The 19557-nt window shown below is 37.3% G+C and overlaps 1 protein-coding gene across 1 annotated transcript in view; it reads right to left on the reverse strand.

Moving 5' to 3' along the window:
- Nucleotides 1–19557, reverse strand: part of LOC129004362 (mediator of RNA polymerase II transcription subunit 13) — a 204351-nt gene that overhangs the window by 137254 nt on the left and 47540 nt on the right. The window contains exon 2 of the mRNA XM_054432934.1: nt 7493–7808. Coding sequence (XP_054288909.1) covers nt 7493–7808 — 316 coding nt within the window. The remainder of the gene's footprint in view (nt 1–7492; nt 7809–19557) is intronic.

Here is a 19557-nt window from a genome sequence, read left to right on the forward strand (position 1 = left end):
ATGTGGTTGTTGTCCCTGGTCCAAGATAACGACAAACTGTTATTAGTTTAGGAGATAACAGAGATTATAACACGATTTATAAACAGCCTGACACAATGGAAAACTCTTCGACGACTGGTTGAAACATTATTATTTTAGAATAGGTTAGACAATCAGTTGTAGGACAACATCGCTAGCGTACTGAATTAATTGACGGAATAAATAAAAAGGGAAATTGTACATTTAAAATTCTTAACGCCAAATGTCATACTGTTTTCAACCAATGGTGAACTAGCTACATCAGTTTGGTCGTATTAGGAGCGGAATTTTACCCTCCGAGCAAATCTGACGTCACAAACCAGGGGGGTAAAATTCCGGCCGCGGACTTATGAGTTGCACAATATCACTTTCGGTTATAGGAGGAACGTATATTTTCAGGGTGGTGAATTTAATCAGAACACATCAAATTATAAAACCTAGAGTGTACGGGCCGGAATTTTAGCCCCGGATTTTTCCACCTTCGTGAGGTCAGCTCAAAGTATGCGGCCCAAATTTTTACCCCCGGAATTTGGATTTTTACCCCCCTGGCCAGATATAGAAATAGTGAGAATAATTAATTGTCTTCGAAAAAAATTATTTTTTTCACGGTTGTAAAATATAATATTTTAAGAAATATTCACCCAATGATCATTCAAATGGGCTACTCAGTTTGTTTAAACATATTAACTAACAGTTGGTCATAAAAGTCGAATCCCGAAACTTGAATATCAAAATTAAACAACGAAATCTGTTTACTTAGTTGATATTACAAATAAATATATAGGGTATTAAAAATGCGAATAAAATGTTTACTATGCAATCAAAACTGAAAGCAGAAAATTAATTAATCTAACTAATTTCCATATCTGCACAGGGGGTAAAATTCCGGGGGTAAACATCCGGGCCGTACATCTACAGTTGCATAAATAACACTAGTTAAATACAGACAGGGGTAAAATTCCGATTTTTTATTGCTAATCTAATTGATCACGCTCTGTCTATTTTCATTAGACTCCCAAATCCGCGTTTAATCATTACTTGTAATTACCATTACCAAACCAATAATTACCTGGTAGCGAGCGCTCAGGTTACTACGTCGTCGTCATAGTGACGTCATCATTGCCTAGGAGGTTAAATTACGGCGACCCGTGTAAATTTATTAATTACCTTGGTATACAAACTGTAAACCAAGTAATGAATTCATATACCGTTGTAATGCTATTATCATGGGTATCATGATAATACCTTGACCCGGGACCGCTTTACTTTTTCGTATTTATGTCACCAGGGGGTCAAAAATATAATATATTCCATAACCTGCCTATAAAGAGATCCGTCTAGAAGAACCGATCCTTTTTCAAATCCCACTAAAATCTCCACCTAGGGTAAATTCCTACAGCAAAACTCAACCGTGCAAGCGCACACCGCCATCCTCAACCTCACGTGTTGTTAATTCAATTAATAGAGCGCGAGCGGCACGGGCTACACTGTTGTGGCGGGGAGGGAAGAGGCTGTGACGTAACCAGTGACGCGAACTGACGTCACGACCCGTTGTGTCGACGCAGTGTTGCCAATACACTGGTGTTTACATTCCTGCCGCATCACTAGTAGTGCCACACTCCGCCACTCGCCACCAGCGCTGCTGTCGCTCACCCAATGATTCACGACTGTTTTACTAGCTGTGTCGAATCACGCGCATTCGCATATTGGCCATTTTAACCCATTTCCTGTGTTATTTTGTTGGCCGTATTACTATTACCAGTCAAAGATATAACAGAATAAGTTTAACATTGACTATTGGATACTGAAGTTTTATTAATAGTCAAAGGTGTTATCATTCTTATTTATTAAGTGCGATGGTGATTCATTGGCATTTGAATCGATACAAATATAACTATTGTAGAATAACGAATTTACGTAATAACCCCTTTTCTATACAGACAGTCCTTCTAAAGTTACCGTGCACAATGTCGTTGTTAGACGAAGAACTGCAGTATTAAAAGATGTCCTTATAGTAAGTAGTTTACGCAACGGTTGCGTAAACTAGTGTTAAATACCCGAGTAGAAAATTGGAGGTACATGAGCCCTGGATTGCGCTCTCAGTAGCACTGCGGGCGCTGTTTTCGGTCTAGCTCCCCCCACCATCTACTGGCAGTAGCCGACGCAGCCCATACACTCACCATTGTAAAACGCACCTTTTTAAGTTGCTGCTCTGTTTAAATATATAGATATAAAAAATTTCTAATGCATGCCAAACACTTTTACTATTCTAAACTTTATGTCTTCTTCTTTTCTTGCAGAAAATAACACATTTGAACTCTTAAAAACCCTACTACATTTGTCCAGTTTTTACCGAAAATCTATGCTTGACATTAATTTTAATTTTATGCTTGGCATACTTTTTTATGGCCTATTTTGTAAGATACATTGTCATTAAAAATTGAAAGAAAAAAAATATCGCGTTAACGTCAAACATAACGTTACCACTGCGGCAAAAACTTAGCAAAATTATTCTTAATGTTTATGTACCATTTTTTCGATTAGTAAAATAGAATTTCAATTACAAATATTGTACTTTCTATTTCTCCTTTGTAATAACTTATTATTTTACCATGTACAATTTGGAACTAGCAATATCAGTTGTCTAAAAACATCTACAAAACGGGTTTAGTGAATTGGCAGTTTTAAAGAATTCAGATGGGCTATTTTCAGCAAGAAACAAAACAGACATAAAAGGTTTAACTAGTAAAAAGAGTTTGACAAGCGTTAGCAATATTTTATCCCTATAAATTTCAACAGAGCAGCAAATAAAAAGTGTGTTTTATAATGGTGAATGTATGGGCTGCGTCGGCTTCTGCCAGTAGGTGGTGGGGGAAGCTCGACCGCGCGGCCAACACTGAGCCAGCGATCCATGAGTTGTTTATATCGTTGCATGAGCCTTGGAGAGTGCATTAAAAACTTCTACTAGTGTCGTTAAAACTATTTACGCAAGTTGCGTACACTACTTTACGACAGTGTTTTAATTACTAAAAATCACTACCCATAACGTCAGAGAGGTTATGTTTTCGTTTATAACCTCCCATTGCCACTGGCAGTGAAGACACGAAACATTGTACCAAACACTAATTACACCATTAAACAATTAAATTGGCCTTAACAGCTGATTAGTTGAAGTTCGAATCATTACAATATTACTTCTTATCTCTAAATCCTTGAACCCCATTTGTCCGTTACCCGTATTGTTATAGTAAAACTATGCTGTTATGTGAAACTTTTAAATTCTAAGAACTGAACTGAAACGACCGCCTTGTAAAAATAATTTATTTACCAACTATAGAAAATATTATTTTTGTTCAGTGTAGCTAACAAAGAAACGCTTAATTTCTTAATTTAAATTTCGACCCGATTTAATTTTCAGCAAGCGGTCTTAAAAAATACAATTTAGTTTGGCAGTTTATTAAAACAATCGGTTATGACAAGTTGGCGACGGCGATGCCGACGACGACTAGTAAGACCTTGTATGCGGCCCCAGTCTTGTAAGGCAGTGGCCTGGTACAAGGCCTTGAGCAAGGTCATAGCTACATCGTAGCGACACCTGCGACCTGCGATACCTATAACTTTCACAGCTACCGAGTGAAGCTAAACGTAACTCAGGTAAAGAATTATCCAACTTTTACTCCAATTAGACTAAACAAAAATCCTGTCCCAATATTATTGAATACCACCACCAGCTTCTGAATCTGCGGACGCGGAGACCAATTTGGCATTTGTCAAACCTAACTGACATTTAAGAAGCAGGACAAAATTATTGACCACTGGACAATATTTTGGGTTCTTTGAAACCTCACAATCTAACGTTAGGTTAGGTTATTATGTTTAGTGGACATTTTTCTGTTGTCACGAACTGAGTATAATATGAATAAATTTACCAAGTTTGATCAAAATATATCCATAAACAAGCAGACTACAACATTTTACAATATTCCCCATAAGAATAACATGGGAATTTTAAAATAACAATTATTTGAATTTTCTCCGTAACTAATAATAGTACAAAAACACTTTGATATACAAAATTATTTGTTTTTTAAGCTCTTTAAGAGGGTCTGAAGAGAAATTGGGAAATTTTGCGTTTAGAGGGTCAAAAATTAGAAAACACAATTTTTACCCCATAAAACCCCCCCTAAAACCCCGTTCCCATGGTCCGATCAACGACAAAATATCTTCGCTAGTTTTAAGCCTGGAGAGAAAAGTCTACTCACTACGTACGGTAACAGAATAGTTGTATACAACACCCGCGATTTCCAAGCACTTGAGGGAGCTCAGCTGGTGAATGAACACAGTGCTTGGTGCTTGGCTAATTGATTACACGGAGACAGCTACACTCGGTGTGTGTGTGGCAGTGACACAACTAAGACGTGTCCTGGTCCTAGGCCACACCTACACGTGCAATTAATTATGTGTAGCAGAGAGTAGACAACACCATCAGCTATTGTGTATTGATCACACCGGAGATGTGGCAACACTGTCAAGTAGCATCATACTCTGTGTATGAGGGCCACACAGAGTATGCAGTGACCGAGACACGTGCCGTATGTGTAGCGGAGAGTGGACGAAACTTGGTTCTGTATTGTGTATTGATCACACCGGAGATGTGGCAACACCGTCAAGTAGCATCATACTCTGTGTATGAGGGCCACACAGAGTATGCAGTGACCGAGACACGTGCCGTATGTGTAGCGGAGAGTGGACGAAACTTGGTTCTGTATTGTGTATTGATCACATTGGAGATGTGGCAACACCGTTGCAGCAGCGTCTTATCTGGCCACCACGGTGTTGTAGTGCGCCACATTCGCGACCAGGATATTTACAGCTCTAAAGAGGCTGTTGCAAGGTTTTATTGATTTCTTCTTATCTCGTTTTGATTTATCTTTAGTAAAATCACCTGAATTATTAAAATCGTTTGGAAAGTTCATTATTCGAAGTTCAAACCAAAAGGTAAGTAGGTGAGCGTAGCGAACGAACTTCAACCAGGGCGTTATTGAGCGATGCGAACGAGCTCATCTTGAAAATGAACGAGCATTTGACATAAAACCACATTAGGACAGGACGACGTTTGTCGAGCCAGCTAGTTAGCGTATATAAAGAAGACTTCGGAATTTTGGTATTAAATAAAAACAATCAAGATCCGGTGAAACAAGATTGCAAATTTTCTAGTGCATATGTCAACTTTAAGTGACATTAGAGTACCACGAAGAGTTGCCAATTTTCAGAGCAGTGCAAGGTCAGCAACCGTGGGATTTGTGAGATGATAATTTCATTAAATGGCTTTGGTGACAAATGACTAATAATGAAACTAATGCAGTCTGCCGTCATGGCTTGTAGGTTTGTTGATTGAAGAGAAAATGTATTTTCTGTCTTCAGTTTCCCACGATGACGATTTTTAACGACCATAAGTGTTAATGTTAACTAAACGTTATTAGGTTCCTGTTGTAAATATCAATTATCTAAGAAAAGTGTATCAGAATTCAAAATAAAGTGGACACAATGAAAACATTATGATGAATGGAATATGTTTAGAGGCTGGGGACATACTTTTAACGTATATCACGGGTTTGAGATTGGTTTTGAAATGTAAAAGGTTTCCCTTGTAATAATACTTAAATTGTAATAATCTACATGCCAATTAAATACCACATGTTACTAGTTGGAAGTTAATGTGTAATTAAATTTATAATTATATATTGCGTGCAAATACTGTCAATTTAATCTTGTTTACATACACAAGGGGTCCCGTAAGTAAGTACAAAGAATTCAGGAATATGTATATTAATTCTACTAAAACTGAAATAGTATTTGTGTAACTAGTGGTGAAAGTGGCACTTTGCTGCACAAAAGAGCAATGTTTACTCGCCTGCGGCTCGTGCGGAATGATCTCGAGTGCAGCAAAGGCCTTTTTCACTCGTGTTACACATTATATTTTTCCTACAGTCACTAATTAGTCTTTCAAACACTATACAACATGTTTTTAGGTTCAGCTGGCAACACAAATGGTGCCCTAGAGAAAGTAGTACCCGCGGTCCGTATCACTCCGCTATTTTTCCTCTGCAAGAAATGTGCTCCGCGTTTTGAGAATATAGTTCCGTATGTTTTTGTAATTTGAAGTCGTTTCCGCGCCTAAAAAATGCTTTAATGGTATTTTCTTGTTTATTAAGATCGTAGGAATGTTTTAAAAACGTTCAAAAGAAAAGTCCAGAAAGTTCAGAAATACCGAAACTATAAACACGAAATGACAGGTTAAATCGTAGTTATAATAGTCAATCAGCTGCTCATAGTATTATTATCTTTAAGTGTTGCCAACCTATTTCCAAGCGTGCACGAATTACGTGCATAATAGAACCAAGCTGTTTTGTGTTGTTTCGTTGGAATCCTGATGTGCGGCAAAGTATAAACCGTACGACAAAGTATAAACCGTACGGCAAAGTATAAATATGCAGCAATTAGCAGCTTTCTGTCCTATAAACAGTACAAGGAAGCCAACTTTGTCGGGTGACTGTAGGAAAAAGTATTATATTTTTCTAGAAATGCCTCGTTAGCAAGATAACTGCTATTTTTTCATCTCAAGAACTATTTTACATATCTTTATGAAACTTGGTATAATTTAATCAAGTCATAATGTGTTTAAGATAATAATCATTTAAACTTTGGGTAATTTTATAGGGAATTTCAAATGGTAAGCCGTTTTTTGTAATTTATGTTAGGGGCCTTTTAAATAACCCACAGAGAAGTAATATAAATCATTAAAAAAACTTTATATGATGATTATTTTTTCGTTAATAGGCCTACATATTGACTTGATAAAATATTGTATACCAAGTTTCATAAAGATATCTTAAATAGCCTATTTCTAAAGAAAGATGTAAATTTAAAGCATAAAACAAAATGGCGGACATCCCGCTTACGAGGCATTTTTGGAAAACAATGTTATTCTTGATTTTTGTTTTATTTTGGCCCAATAAACCTATTCATGAACTCTTGGTGCTTACTTACTGGACAACCTGTATGTAACAGATTATTTAAATTTCATTTAGGAAACTATGTAGATAATTAATTGAGAAAATTGGGAAATATGAACTGCGCCACCATTGGTATCTCATAAAATATAAGATTTTGAGAAAGCATTAAATAGGGAACTTTATTGTCTAAAAAAATCGTATAGGAAACCTTGTACAGTATTTTATCATGCCGTTATTAGAGTGTTTCGGGGATCGCGACCAAAAATGGCTAGAGAGATTCCAGACCACATTGTTGGATCTCAAAACTGTAAACTGTAACGTCACCTTGTATTTTACAAACCCCACATGGCAATTAACATATCCAGTATGTTTATATAACTACTACGCTGTTCACATCTCCCATGAGATCCACTACCCCTACACGATAGTAAAATTGAGTTGTAGAATCTGCGACTTACCGGAAGCCAGCAACTCCTGGCTGACGATATTAGTGAGGTCGGGTTCCTCGCCGTACCAGAAGATCCACAGCTCCTTGGCGGCGGACAGGGAGAGCGGGGGGTGCGAGGGATGGGCCGGGGGTTGCGGCAGTCCCAAGGGGTCGAACATACCAGAAGACGCGGCCGGCGCCGACACCCGCCTCCATACACATAGGATGTCCCCTGCGAGACATCGCGCGAACGAAGACAACACAGGGTCATCCAGCGGTTCTACGGAATTACCCGCCTCCGCCTCGCCCCACACCAGCTTACGCCATTTGATGCCGCATAGATCCGTCTGTAACAAAACACATACAATTCACTAATGATCCTTGTGTGTATCTGAATACGTGAAGGAACAAATACAAATTGAAGGAAGTTAGATGCACCACTCAAAGAATGAGCTACACGGTCTAAATTTTATTTTTTATTTTGGTCGTTGATACTTAATGCAATTGCCATGATATAATAGATGTCTATACAACTGAAAACAATACTTGACAACAGCATACTCTTACTTTTATAATTAAATACCCCCGCCACAGAAATACTGCAGACTAAGCGAATTTCCATTTGTCTGAATTTATTTTCAATAAATCTATTTAAATAACATTTAGGTTTAACGCAATAAAGTGTACTTTTTGGTAATATATCAACAGCTTAGTATAAAATAAATAAATTTGCCAGGTTTGATCAATATCTATCCATAAACAAGCAAACTAAAACATTTTACAAATTTATCTTATTTTATTTATTTATCTTATTTATCTTATCTTCATAAGAAAAACATGGGATTTTTTTTAAATTTTTAATATTTAGAATTTTCTCAGTTACCAATAACCGTACAAAAACACTTTGATGTACTAATTATTTGTTTTTTAAGCTCTTTAAAAAGATTTAGAGATAAATTGGGAAATTTTATGTTTTAAGGGTAGAAATTAGAAAAACCAATTTTTACCCCATAACACCCCGTTCCCATGGTCCAATCATGCTCGTTCGCGAAACCATTCAAGATTTTCTAGGCGGATTAGTTTATCCCGCTTACAACAAAATTTTATCAAAATCGGACAAAAAATACTCAAGTTATCGCGTTCACGGGCGTATATATATACACAGGGTGGCTGAAAAGTAACTTACCCCCCCCCCCCTTAACTTTGCAACCATTTGAGATATTTGAAATCTGTTTGCGGCAACCTTTTTAGATATGAGGGGCTACAATGATTATGGTCAATTTTGAAAGTTTTGCCCTTAGGGGTAGAGGAGGTAGGAGGTAGCTCAAAATTTTCAAATAGCAAGACTTTTGTATCATTTTGCAGGTCTTGACGAAACATAAAAACTGACATAAAGAAAACCAAAATCGGCCCACTAATAACAAAATGGTGACCTAAAACTTTTTGAATCCAAATCACCATGAGGGTGGTAAAAATTACAAAATTGCACCCCTTTTAACTTTTTAACTATTTGAGATATTTGACATCGGTTTGCAGCAACTTGTTTGGATATGAAGGGCTACAATAATTATGGCCACTTTTTAAATGTTTCCCTTAAGGGTAGAGGGTAACTCAAAATTTTCAAATAGCAAGTATAGTCGAGTTTGGTAGGTATCATTTTGCAGGTTTGACGAAATATAACAATCAACATAAAGGAAATAGAAATTGGACCATTAATAACAAAATGGCAGTTCAAAATTACTTTTAATAACCATTGTCTTAATCATTTTTAGCTGCCATTTTGTTATTAATAGTCCGATTTCTAATTTCTGTATGTTAATCGTTATTTTTCGTCAAGACCTGTAAAATGATACCAAACTCAACTATACTTGCTATTTGAAAATGTTTAGCTACCCCCTACCCCCACTACCCCTAAGGGCAAAATTTTCAAAACTGACCGAGTGTAGGACTTTCGGCCTGGGGTGATTATGAGAAACTTACCCTCCGCAACAAACAATAGGGAACGTGGGTAGCTCTGAGTCTGCTGTCCCCAAAATATTCCCTATAGGTAAATTGAAAAGATTTTGTGGGTAAGAGGGAAGTAGGGAAGGGGTGATATGGGGTGTTTGACACAGCAAGCTGGCCAAAAACTATGAATAGGATTAGGTACGGTACTTCCAAGAAGGACCTGAGCCCCAGAGTACTCCAGAGCAAGAGCAGGTATTAGATGGATTTAAATCTAAGTTTAGGCTATAGTTTAGTTACAAACACCGTGCTAAAAGTTGTATATTTAAACAGTTTTTAACCAATTTTAACGACGATTTGACGACATATGTGTCACCTCAGTTCAAGATACAAAAACAGTGGATATGTATAAATTGACCATCATAATATTAGTTATGGATATTATAGTTTTGTATATACATTATAGCTTCTATAGATAGGCTACTGCAGAAGGTGGGGCCACCATCCGCCTATTGTCACTATAGCTTTCATAAATCACAAACGTTGACGAATTAGTCTCACTTAATATGATTTCAAGGCTTGTTTACAAGAATCCATCCACTCAATAGTACAAAAATATTATCCATACAACAGTATATTATATTATTACAGTGATACAATCAAATTTTATGTAAACGGTTAAGGCCATTTACCAAATAAAAATATAGGCATATGGCATATCAAAATGAAGCTTAGAGTGTGTAGATTTTGCCGAAAAGTATTGATATGGACGAACTCCCTAAGGGCTCTGCCCCACAGGCTGATTTTCAAAAGGCTACGCCTTGCATGTTTTGGAAGTTATTATTTGATTAATTTAGTGAACAACAGCTGGCCAATGCAATCGACAATATAGTTTTCCTACAGTTACCTAACAATGTACATGTTCTCTCACTGATTTGAGAAAGCAAAGTGGCCAATTCGCTCATCAGTGAGACAATGTTAACATTGAGGAAAAGTATAATGTGCAACTCGAGTTCAAAGTACAATTGCCTCACTCGAGAAACCATTCCTCACGAGCCTGTACTTTGAACTCGAGTTGCACATTATACTTTTCCTACTGTTACCATAGAACAAATAAATTTGTGAAGAAACATAACCTATTTTACACAGAAGTGAACTTTTAATATAACATTTAATGTGAAGTGACAAATACAACTGTACAACAGCTGACCAGCTGATTTACAGCCAGTGCTGCCAACGTATTTCGCGCGCATACGACGTTGCCTGCATGTTACGCGCTCACTATTTCGTGCCTTCACGTTGCAAATCTGGAGTGAGACAAAGTAATTAGAATGAGACAATGTTAACATTGTCTCACTGATGAGCGAATTGGCCACTTTGCTTTCTCAAATCAGTGAGAGAACATGTACATTGTTAGGTAACTGTAGGAAAATAACTATTGTTTGCTTACATTTTTGTTTACTTATTTTATTATTTACTTTCACGTTCTTAAAAGAGTCGCGGTGAATGGACAGTGAAGCTATTTATAGCTGTTTGTTACAAGTGAGTAACTAAAGGTGTTCGAACCATGATGACTATGAAATTAACAAACCATGTATGTTGTTCGTTCCAAGAGGTTGTCACCGATCTTTAACAGATCGCAATTTCATTGAAAAGTATTAAAGATGCCGTGAAAGAGAGCTGCGTGTACAGGTACAACCTCGGCCAACCTTAGGACGTAAGGTATGAAGGTTCCACTGCCTTTAACATCCTTTCACATGAAAATTTCTCGAACTTGGGCCCTTTAAATGAAATATAAAGTCAAAGTTGATTAAATTAATTTAATGGTGGTTTCTGTTCACCCGTGAATTCACGGGTAGAACCTCTTGTTTCAGTTTAAAGTGTGAATTGTAGTTTAACAGCTGAATGTACATTCGTAGTACATTCATTCAGATAATTTAAACAAGAGACGTAGTATAAAAATAATGATAGGCCTACTTTAATTAAATTACAGTCTGGTGTAAGGTAAACAAAAAACTGCAGTGTTTAAAATAATGTTTACCTAAAAAAAACTTCTGGTAGTGCCTATTTACAAGCAAATACATAGTGAAAGTAAATAACAATTTGTTATGTAAAAACCAGATAAACACTAAGTATAAAATACGAAATTAAAAACTAAACCAATGTAACAAGAGACAAGTATGTTATAAAAATGCGTTTAAAATATAATCCTATATATTAATTAACAGTCTGGTGTATTGGTACAACAAAATATTAAAATTAAACTTGTAACTGCAGTGTTTAAATGATCAATTACTACAAAAAGGCTTCTAGTGATGTAGATATTTACAATCAATAAAAGAAATTTACAGTTTGTTATATACAAAATCAGAAAATTCAGTTGGATGGAATTAAATGCCCCTATGCATTTCATTCAACAATTAATTAATGTAATTTGCAATTTAATAATTGGAACACACAATTCAACATTGTGCATTTCCAACAAAAATTATGTTGGATGGAATTAAATGTACTGTTGTTATTAGGTGAAATAACACAGAACAAGTAAGTATCAAAATTAAACTTTTACGGCCAAAATTTAGCGTACGCAGCCAACAAAATAAAGAATTCAAGTTAAAATTACTACAAGTATTTTGCATTTAAAGGTTTCGTAATACAGTAAAGTTAAATAGACACCTTCTAGTGATGAAATGCACTATTTTGTATTTTTTTACTACCTTACACAAACATCTGTTACCTTTATATTTAGTGTTCGCGGTCAACGAAATAAATAATTCAAGTTCAAATTGCTACAAGTATTTTACATATAAACGTTTCGTAATACAGTACTGTTAAATAGGCACCCTCTAGTGATGAAATGCACTATTTTTTATTGTTTAACTACTGTACACGAACATCTGTTACATATTTAGCGTTCGCGGCCTAAGAAATAATGAATCTAACAAAAAACCACTAAGTGGTAATACTTTCCCCGCCAAGTCAGCAATCCAAAAAAGATAATAAATCATTGTTTTTTTTCGCCAAGAAAAACAATGTAATGTATGGCTTGTTAAATACTTCAAAACATCAATGGCATCTTTGCAATGGCAAAAGTTTACTGTTAATTTATTTTCTGTAGTAAAATTACATCATTTTGTTGGTTTCTACTTTTATTTTTTATTTTTAAAATCACCAAGTTTGGCACCTTGGCGGCAGACTTTTGCTTGGTTTTTTCATTAAAGTTACGTTTGAGGATAATTTCATAAATCAACTTCTCTAATTAATTAGTCCAACTAACTAAGTATAATAATTTCGAGGTAATCAGTAAATATAAAACCATCATTATTATGATTTTATGAAATGTGGCTCAAATAAGGTCTTTTTTTAAAAATAAGCTATCACCTAGCAATGTACTAATGGGAGAGATACTTGCTCAATGAAACTAATTTTATGGTATTTTTTAAAGTGATCGAGCAAAAGTCTGCCGCCAAGTTGCCAAACTTGGTGATTTTAAAAATAAAAAATAAAAGTAGAAACCAACAAAATGATGTAATTTTACTACAGAAAATAAATTAACAGTAAACTTTTGCCATTGCAAAGATGCCATTGATGTTTTGAAGTATTTAACAAGCCATACATTACATTGTTTTTCTTGGCGAAAAAAAACAATGATTTATTATCTTTTTTGGATTGCTGACTTGGCGGGGAAAGTATTACCACTTAGTGGTTTTTTGTTAGATTTTATTTATTTTTGTAGAAAATTAACAGTTAAAATAAAAATTCTATTTTCTTTGAAAAAAAAATTAAAATAAATTTTATTAGTAACAAAGTAATAACTGCTGCCTCTACTGTTCTGTTAATAACAGCATGTACAGATTCTTTGAACCAATGGGCCATCTTTGGTTTGATATTTGTTCATCATTGGCTGTTGTCCAACCTGAAGCTGTCTTCATGGTACAAGTGTAATGGCCTCGTGATATTGTATCTCCGTGATGAAAGATTGCTGCTGTAGGTCTGTATGTTTTAGTACCTATAGTCACTTGAGCACTTGGGACTCCTGCTATGTTTGTTGTGGTAATCTTTTGTAAGTTGTTGTTGAATATTAAAAACTGTAAGAGAACACAGCGGTTTGACTTCGTGACGTGTACTTTGCCCAGGCTCGATCCTCGTTGGCCGCATTCAGCATTACTGCACACATAATCCAACAAGGGCTCCCAGTGGTCGTTCATCGTAAGGCTTAACAGATTTCGTAGTGTTACTTTACCAGCCACCACGGGGATTCTGATTATATTGCCTGTCTCCTCTTGCCCTGTGAATGTGTAATGACAGTGCTGGCATTTTGTGGTTTTCACCGTGCTGTATGAGATGGCTTCTATAATGCCCTTGTTGGTCTCCAATAAGTCCAGCAAGAACAAAGCACAGTCTTGCTGCTCTGTCAGGGTATATGTATTGTTGTTAGGGAGGTTTCTTAAAATCACTGTATCTAAAACAACCTCCGAGGGAGACACTTCGTAATCATGAAGATGTTGTTTTAACTGAGGACAAATTAGTTCCGAGTTCTTTATTATCTCTCTGATGTACGGAACAGAATACAGCATCTGAACTGCAACATTCGCATAACATGACACACGATCATTGTTCTTAAACCCTCTTAATGCTAAAGTTGACTGAACTCTCGATCTTCCGGTAGTCTTTGCAGAGGGTACTGGTTTTGTACTCTCATCCTGCACTTTTTCGACATTTTTGGTCTGGCACCACTTCCTGTCTCTCACATAAGGAGCCGAAGAGGAGTCACAACTTGTGTTGTAAAGTGGAAGATCAGATTTGTACTTCTGCCTTAGTCTGTTGTATTCGAGAATGGCGGATTTCTGAGGCTTCACATCTCTTGGGTTAAAGTTAATAAGATGAAGCCCTTCTAATGAAGTCACTCGTGACAAGGCAACATATGATTGGCCACATGTAAATATGGACTCCCCAATATCAATTATTACGCTATTTAAGCTGAGGCCCTGGCATTTGTGAATTGTAACCGCGTAGGACATTGATATCGGGAATTGCTCTCGATACACAAATGCGTTATCCATCACTTGAAACTTGACGTTTACTCGCTGTAGGTGATGGGTAATGCCACAATCAAAGTTAATTGTCACTGAGTCTACATCATCAGAATTGTCTGTATTAAACCTCAACCCCGTTACTGTTCCTATGGCGGAGTTAACTAGCCCCACAGTGACATCAATGTTTCTGCGCAACATAACTTTAGCACCAACCTTAATAGGAATAATTTTCTCCATACCAGCCGTTCTGCTGCAGTCAGAGTTGTAAGATGACAGTATCTTTTTAACTTTGTTTTGTTGACGAGGTAGACAGTCAACTGAGTCTTTTGCAACCAAGTTAACGACAGGACCGCTTATTCTATTGACCATTTCATCATTTATTATGGAGCATTGGTAACCAGTTGAACAAAGGCACACAGAATTGTTGGGTAAAGCAGACAAGTAATCTCCTAGTAGAGAAAGGTTTTCCGAAGCAGTTTTTCCATTAAGATGTATTTTCTTGCTTTCAATTAGACGGATGTCCTCAACGGTCATATTGCCTACTCTGACTTTGCTTAACACATCAGCAAACTTAGAATCTTGAGCTTGTCGCATGTTTGTAGTAAGTTCATCATAAGAGAACTGTTCAGACCAGATGTTAACACAAGACAGAGAGCCAACAAAAGAACTAAGTTTGCCACTGTCAAGTTCAATGAATGGGGAGTCTTCATGTACTGGTGGAAGTTGCAAAAGGTCTCCAAAGAGCAGTATATGTTTTTTACCAAACCAGCCGTTACTTTGGTCTGAGGTGTTGAATATTTCACACAATCTGAGATTTATGTACATCAATGTTAGATTAGAGACCATGGACACTTCGTCTATTATGAAGAGCACCACATCTTTCAGGTTGGATCTCAACATTTTTAAAACATCATCAGTAAGAGCTTTGTACTTTGGAGTTTTTCCATGCTCAACTGGCAGCTGAAACACTTTGTAGATCGTAGAACCATTGATGTTGTAAGCACTTAGTCCTGTGGGAGCTGATATTGATGTGGAGGCTTGAAGACATTTTTTAGTCCAAGAGCTGATAGTTTTGATGAGAAAACTCTTACCAGTACCTCCCACACCACTTACAAAATGTCTCAGATATTTATCTGTCCCATCAGAGTTTGCTACAGCTCGTTTGACATAATCAAACACTCTCTTTTGGTCATCGTTGAGTTTTTGGTATTTTGTCTCAAACGGCTCGTCATTGGGAGCCCAATTGCTGTCCCTGGCAGGCTGGGATGCGGGTACAGGTTCATTAAAGGGCTGAAAGGCTATATTGGATGGATCAGCAACCTCTCCTTCTTCTGCATTGATCTCTTCAACTCGGTTTTGAATTTTGTCTCTTGCATTCTCCGATGCCGCAATTATGTCTTTTAAACGTTTGTCATATTTGAAGGCTTGAGTGAGAAGTGTCTGCTTGGCCATAAAAGCATCTGTGTATGTTTCATGAGACTCTTTCAGCTCATCAGTTGATCTCCAACAAAGAAACATAAGAAGTAATGCATGGTAGTATTTTTCAGGATCCTGAGTGGGGCTGTACTTATAGTGATTCAGTAAGCATGGTCTGACTCTTTTAGTGAGGAATTTGCCTGAATTCAACTTATGCACTTCACGGTCGCCTTTAGGTGGTTGAGCAGCTATATCGTACCATCTCACAAAGTCGTATAAGTTCATATCTTCAAGTTCATCTGGTCTAGTTGGGTAGTGGTCGTCAACCCACGACTCGTAGAATATGTTCGTCGAACTTGGGTCCATATTTCGTATCTTGTCGATTTTTTGTAGTCTTTTGCGTCTGGTTATGCCTACATCTAACCATCTTATTGTTGTCTCCGGGTCCGTGCCGTACAATGGAATGCCCAACAGTGTGTCACTGGCTTCTAAAGAACCACACTCACGGTTGTTTAAAGCTCTAAGGCCAACGTTAAACAGTCTACTAGCTAATGATTTTGTAGAATTAATCTCTGTAAAAACTTGTCCAGCATGACTTTGTTCACTTTTGGTAGTGTACTTTGTGACATACCAATGTAGGATAGAAGTGCTTTCACCTACATACTGGATGTCCACGTTTCCATTCCAAGCTAGCAACACGGCCGGGTTGTAGTCATTGACAAAGCTTTCTCTTGGTGTTCTGGGTAGGTCATAAAGACGTGACTTAGACTTGAGAGCTTTTCTGCCAGCTACAGACTCGACAACGTCACGCAGAACAAGATTCCCTGTGATAGGCCGGGGAAACCCGAAACGACAAGCCTTACGAAACCCGGTTTTGGTTTTCTTTGTCCGCATACAGTACGAGTTGTGGTGATGCATTTGGTAACTTGTAACTCTGTTGTTGAGAGTAGGGGAAACGGATGCATTTGGAACCTTGCAAGTAATGTACTTAAGGATAAAGTCGGCTACTTCTGCGTTGCTGGACGTCCCCATTACAGGAGCATTTTCAACCCACAGAAGAAGATGGAAATGTTGGAGACCTCTGCTTTGGTATTCTCGCCTGTAGAAGTAGTGACTTACTTTTCCTAAAGGAGCAGCATCAGAGACAATAAAATCCAACATTGCCTTGAACTTTATATGGATAAACCTTGACGCACTGATAGGATCCATAGCCACAAGTTCACTAGTTTGTTTTTTTTCTGCGCCTGGAACACTCCGGTTTACTTCCCTAATGAACAATGCCATGTCATCCCAGTTCCAATCGCTTGGGCTTATGGTTAAAAACCATGTAGCTGGTCCATAATGCTGGGCCATGCAATTGACATCATTTCTAGGCTGTATCCAGTACTGGCTAGTGTTCCTGAGTTTGGAGAATACTGATGTCAGGTTCCCCTCTAATTCTCCCGATGCAAGGTTGTTCAAACAGTCTCTAGCACTAAGAGAGCCACTGAATCCAGTGACGTTGAGCTTGTGGAATACTCCTTGTCTTAACTGCCGAAGGTTTGCATCGTGCAGCAAATAAAAAAGGTACTGCTGATTCAGTCTGAACTGAGAATGCTTTGAAAGCAACCGACATTTGATAAATTCAGCAGAATTGAGTTTGGTTTCTCTGGAATGAAACTGGCCAAATTTACCTTCGGGATACAAATCAGGGAAACAAAGCACGTCAATCTCTTTGTTTTCATGACTAATCGGAGGTTCATTCACTTTCAGCATCTTATAGAGCTCGGTGTCATCACTATAAGATTTTGACTCATGAAGAGCGTGGATTGTATAGTGAGACTCTTCTGAATCCCATTCCTCGTGAGTTACCTGAGTTAATATAGCACGTCTATGTAGTATTTCCTGAGGTGGCAGTTCGTTTTGATGGGTAGATTGAAACAAATTTGTGTCATCATTAAGGTTGAAGAGTCCTTCTGGATCTGTAGGTAGTACGATGCTACCATAATGAGCGTTGTTTTTCTTTAAGAAAATTAAGGCTGCGTGTACCTTATCCACACTAACCAACATTTGCCAAACTTTCTTTGCTTTGGTCGGTACCCCTCTGACCAAAACGTACAGCTCGTGGTTTGGATTCAGAGGGTCACTTGGTTTGGGCAATTTTTGCAGGGTTTCTTGAAGGGGTAGTGGCAAATGAAAACTTCTTCCAACGACTTTAGAAATTTGTTGCTGAGCTCGACTTGTTCTTTTCCCAACTGTGTTCATTTTTGTAACAACCTGAAATGCTTTGGCTCTCTGAATTAAAACATTTTCATAACTGTTAAGGCAAGTTAGCTCTTTCGGCTGCGCACAAACATAGAGATCGTTAAGAATGCAAGTAGGAGGCATCTGACCTTTCCTTAGTTTTTCGAGGCAGCCCCGACAAATCCATCCTGTTTTGCACTCTTCTTTCTTTATGTCTTTTATTCTTTTCCATATGTGTCCTACAATTTGATTTTTTAGGTTTTTCAAAAGGCTTACTTGCTGCTTACTAAACAACTTATCGCATGAGACACAGGGAAACACTGGCGTTTCAGAAGAACGCTTCTCCAATGCCTCAAATGCTTTTTGATATTTTTCGAACAACTGAGACTCAGATTCAGGGACCTTGCTTTCACTTGTGTCATCTGTAAGAAAGGCTTTTGTTTGCTCTTTAAATTCCCTTTCTATCGAAAACAACACGTTCACCTGCACGTTAAGAATACCATTTTTAATTAGCATAATCTTCTTAGTTATTTTCAACAGTCGGTAAATTTTGGAGACAAGACTACGAATTGCAGGAAAGTGAGGATAGATTGTTCTCAGAAAAGGAAGTTTCGAAACACATGCTCCTGAGTAACAGTCCAAAGAGTGAGGATGAACACCTACACGAGATGATACACCACTTTGACATGAGTGCTCTCCCATGCTGACAATAAGCTTAGAACCTTTAGTGAGAGAGCTGGCAACTATTTCATTGTAAAGAGATTTAAGTTGCTCTAAGTGGTCAGGCTCAATGAAGCACATATCTGAGTTGCATTTCCACTGTTTCTTTGGAGAACTATGAGCTGTGCTGGGCTCATTACCAACAGTTATTTGTTTACCAGGAAACACTCTATACGTAAACTCCCACAAATAAGGCTCCGACGTGGAAACATGAAGACTGTGCCCACACAACGCCTCAACATTGTCTTCAAACGTGCTTGTTGCAGATAGCTTAGCAAGAGACTCTTTAGCACGATTTTGCAGGCTAACAAATAGCTTAAGGAAATTGTTTTTGTAATTTTTATAAGCATGCAACACCCATTTCAAGAGCTCTTTAGCCCTTAGCAACCTTTTAGTATAACCTTGCTCAAGTATTTTCTTTGCTATAAGTCTGGCTATTTTCTCACAATTTATTTTCCCCAAGAAAATATGTGAAGCTGCAACAGTTTTTTTAATTTTCCTTTTTGCATTTTGTAATGATTTTCTTTTCCCATCAGATCTATTTCTAAAAAAAAAGCGTCTGCTTTGATAGGCTGCACACTTTCGCACCCTTTCGTGAAAAACCTTAAGTTTATATCGCAAGCGAAAGTGGCCAGGGTGTTTTGCACAAAGTACTTTGTAACGTCTCCTGCGATTAGATTGTTTCATTTCTTGTTTTGCACCGTAGTTTAAACGTTGTTTAGCTTTATAATATTCTGGATCAGTAGAGTATTTCTGA

The sequence above is a fragment of the Macrosteles quadrilineatus genome, unplaced genomic scaffold, assembly GCF_028750875.1.
Source record: "Macrosteles quadrilineatus isolate MER2022 unplaced genomic scaffold, UCM_ALF_1.0 Scaffold_1__1_contigs__length_201487025, whole genome shotgun sequence".
In the NCBI taxonomy this organism is placed as follows: domain Eukaryota; kingdom Metazoa; phylum Arthropoda; class Insecta; order Hemiptera; family Cicadellidae; genus Macrosteles; species Macrosteles quadrilineatus.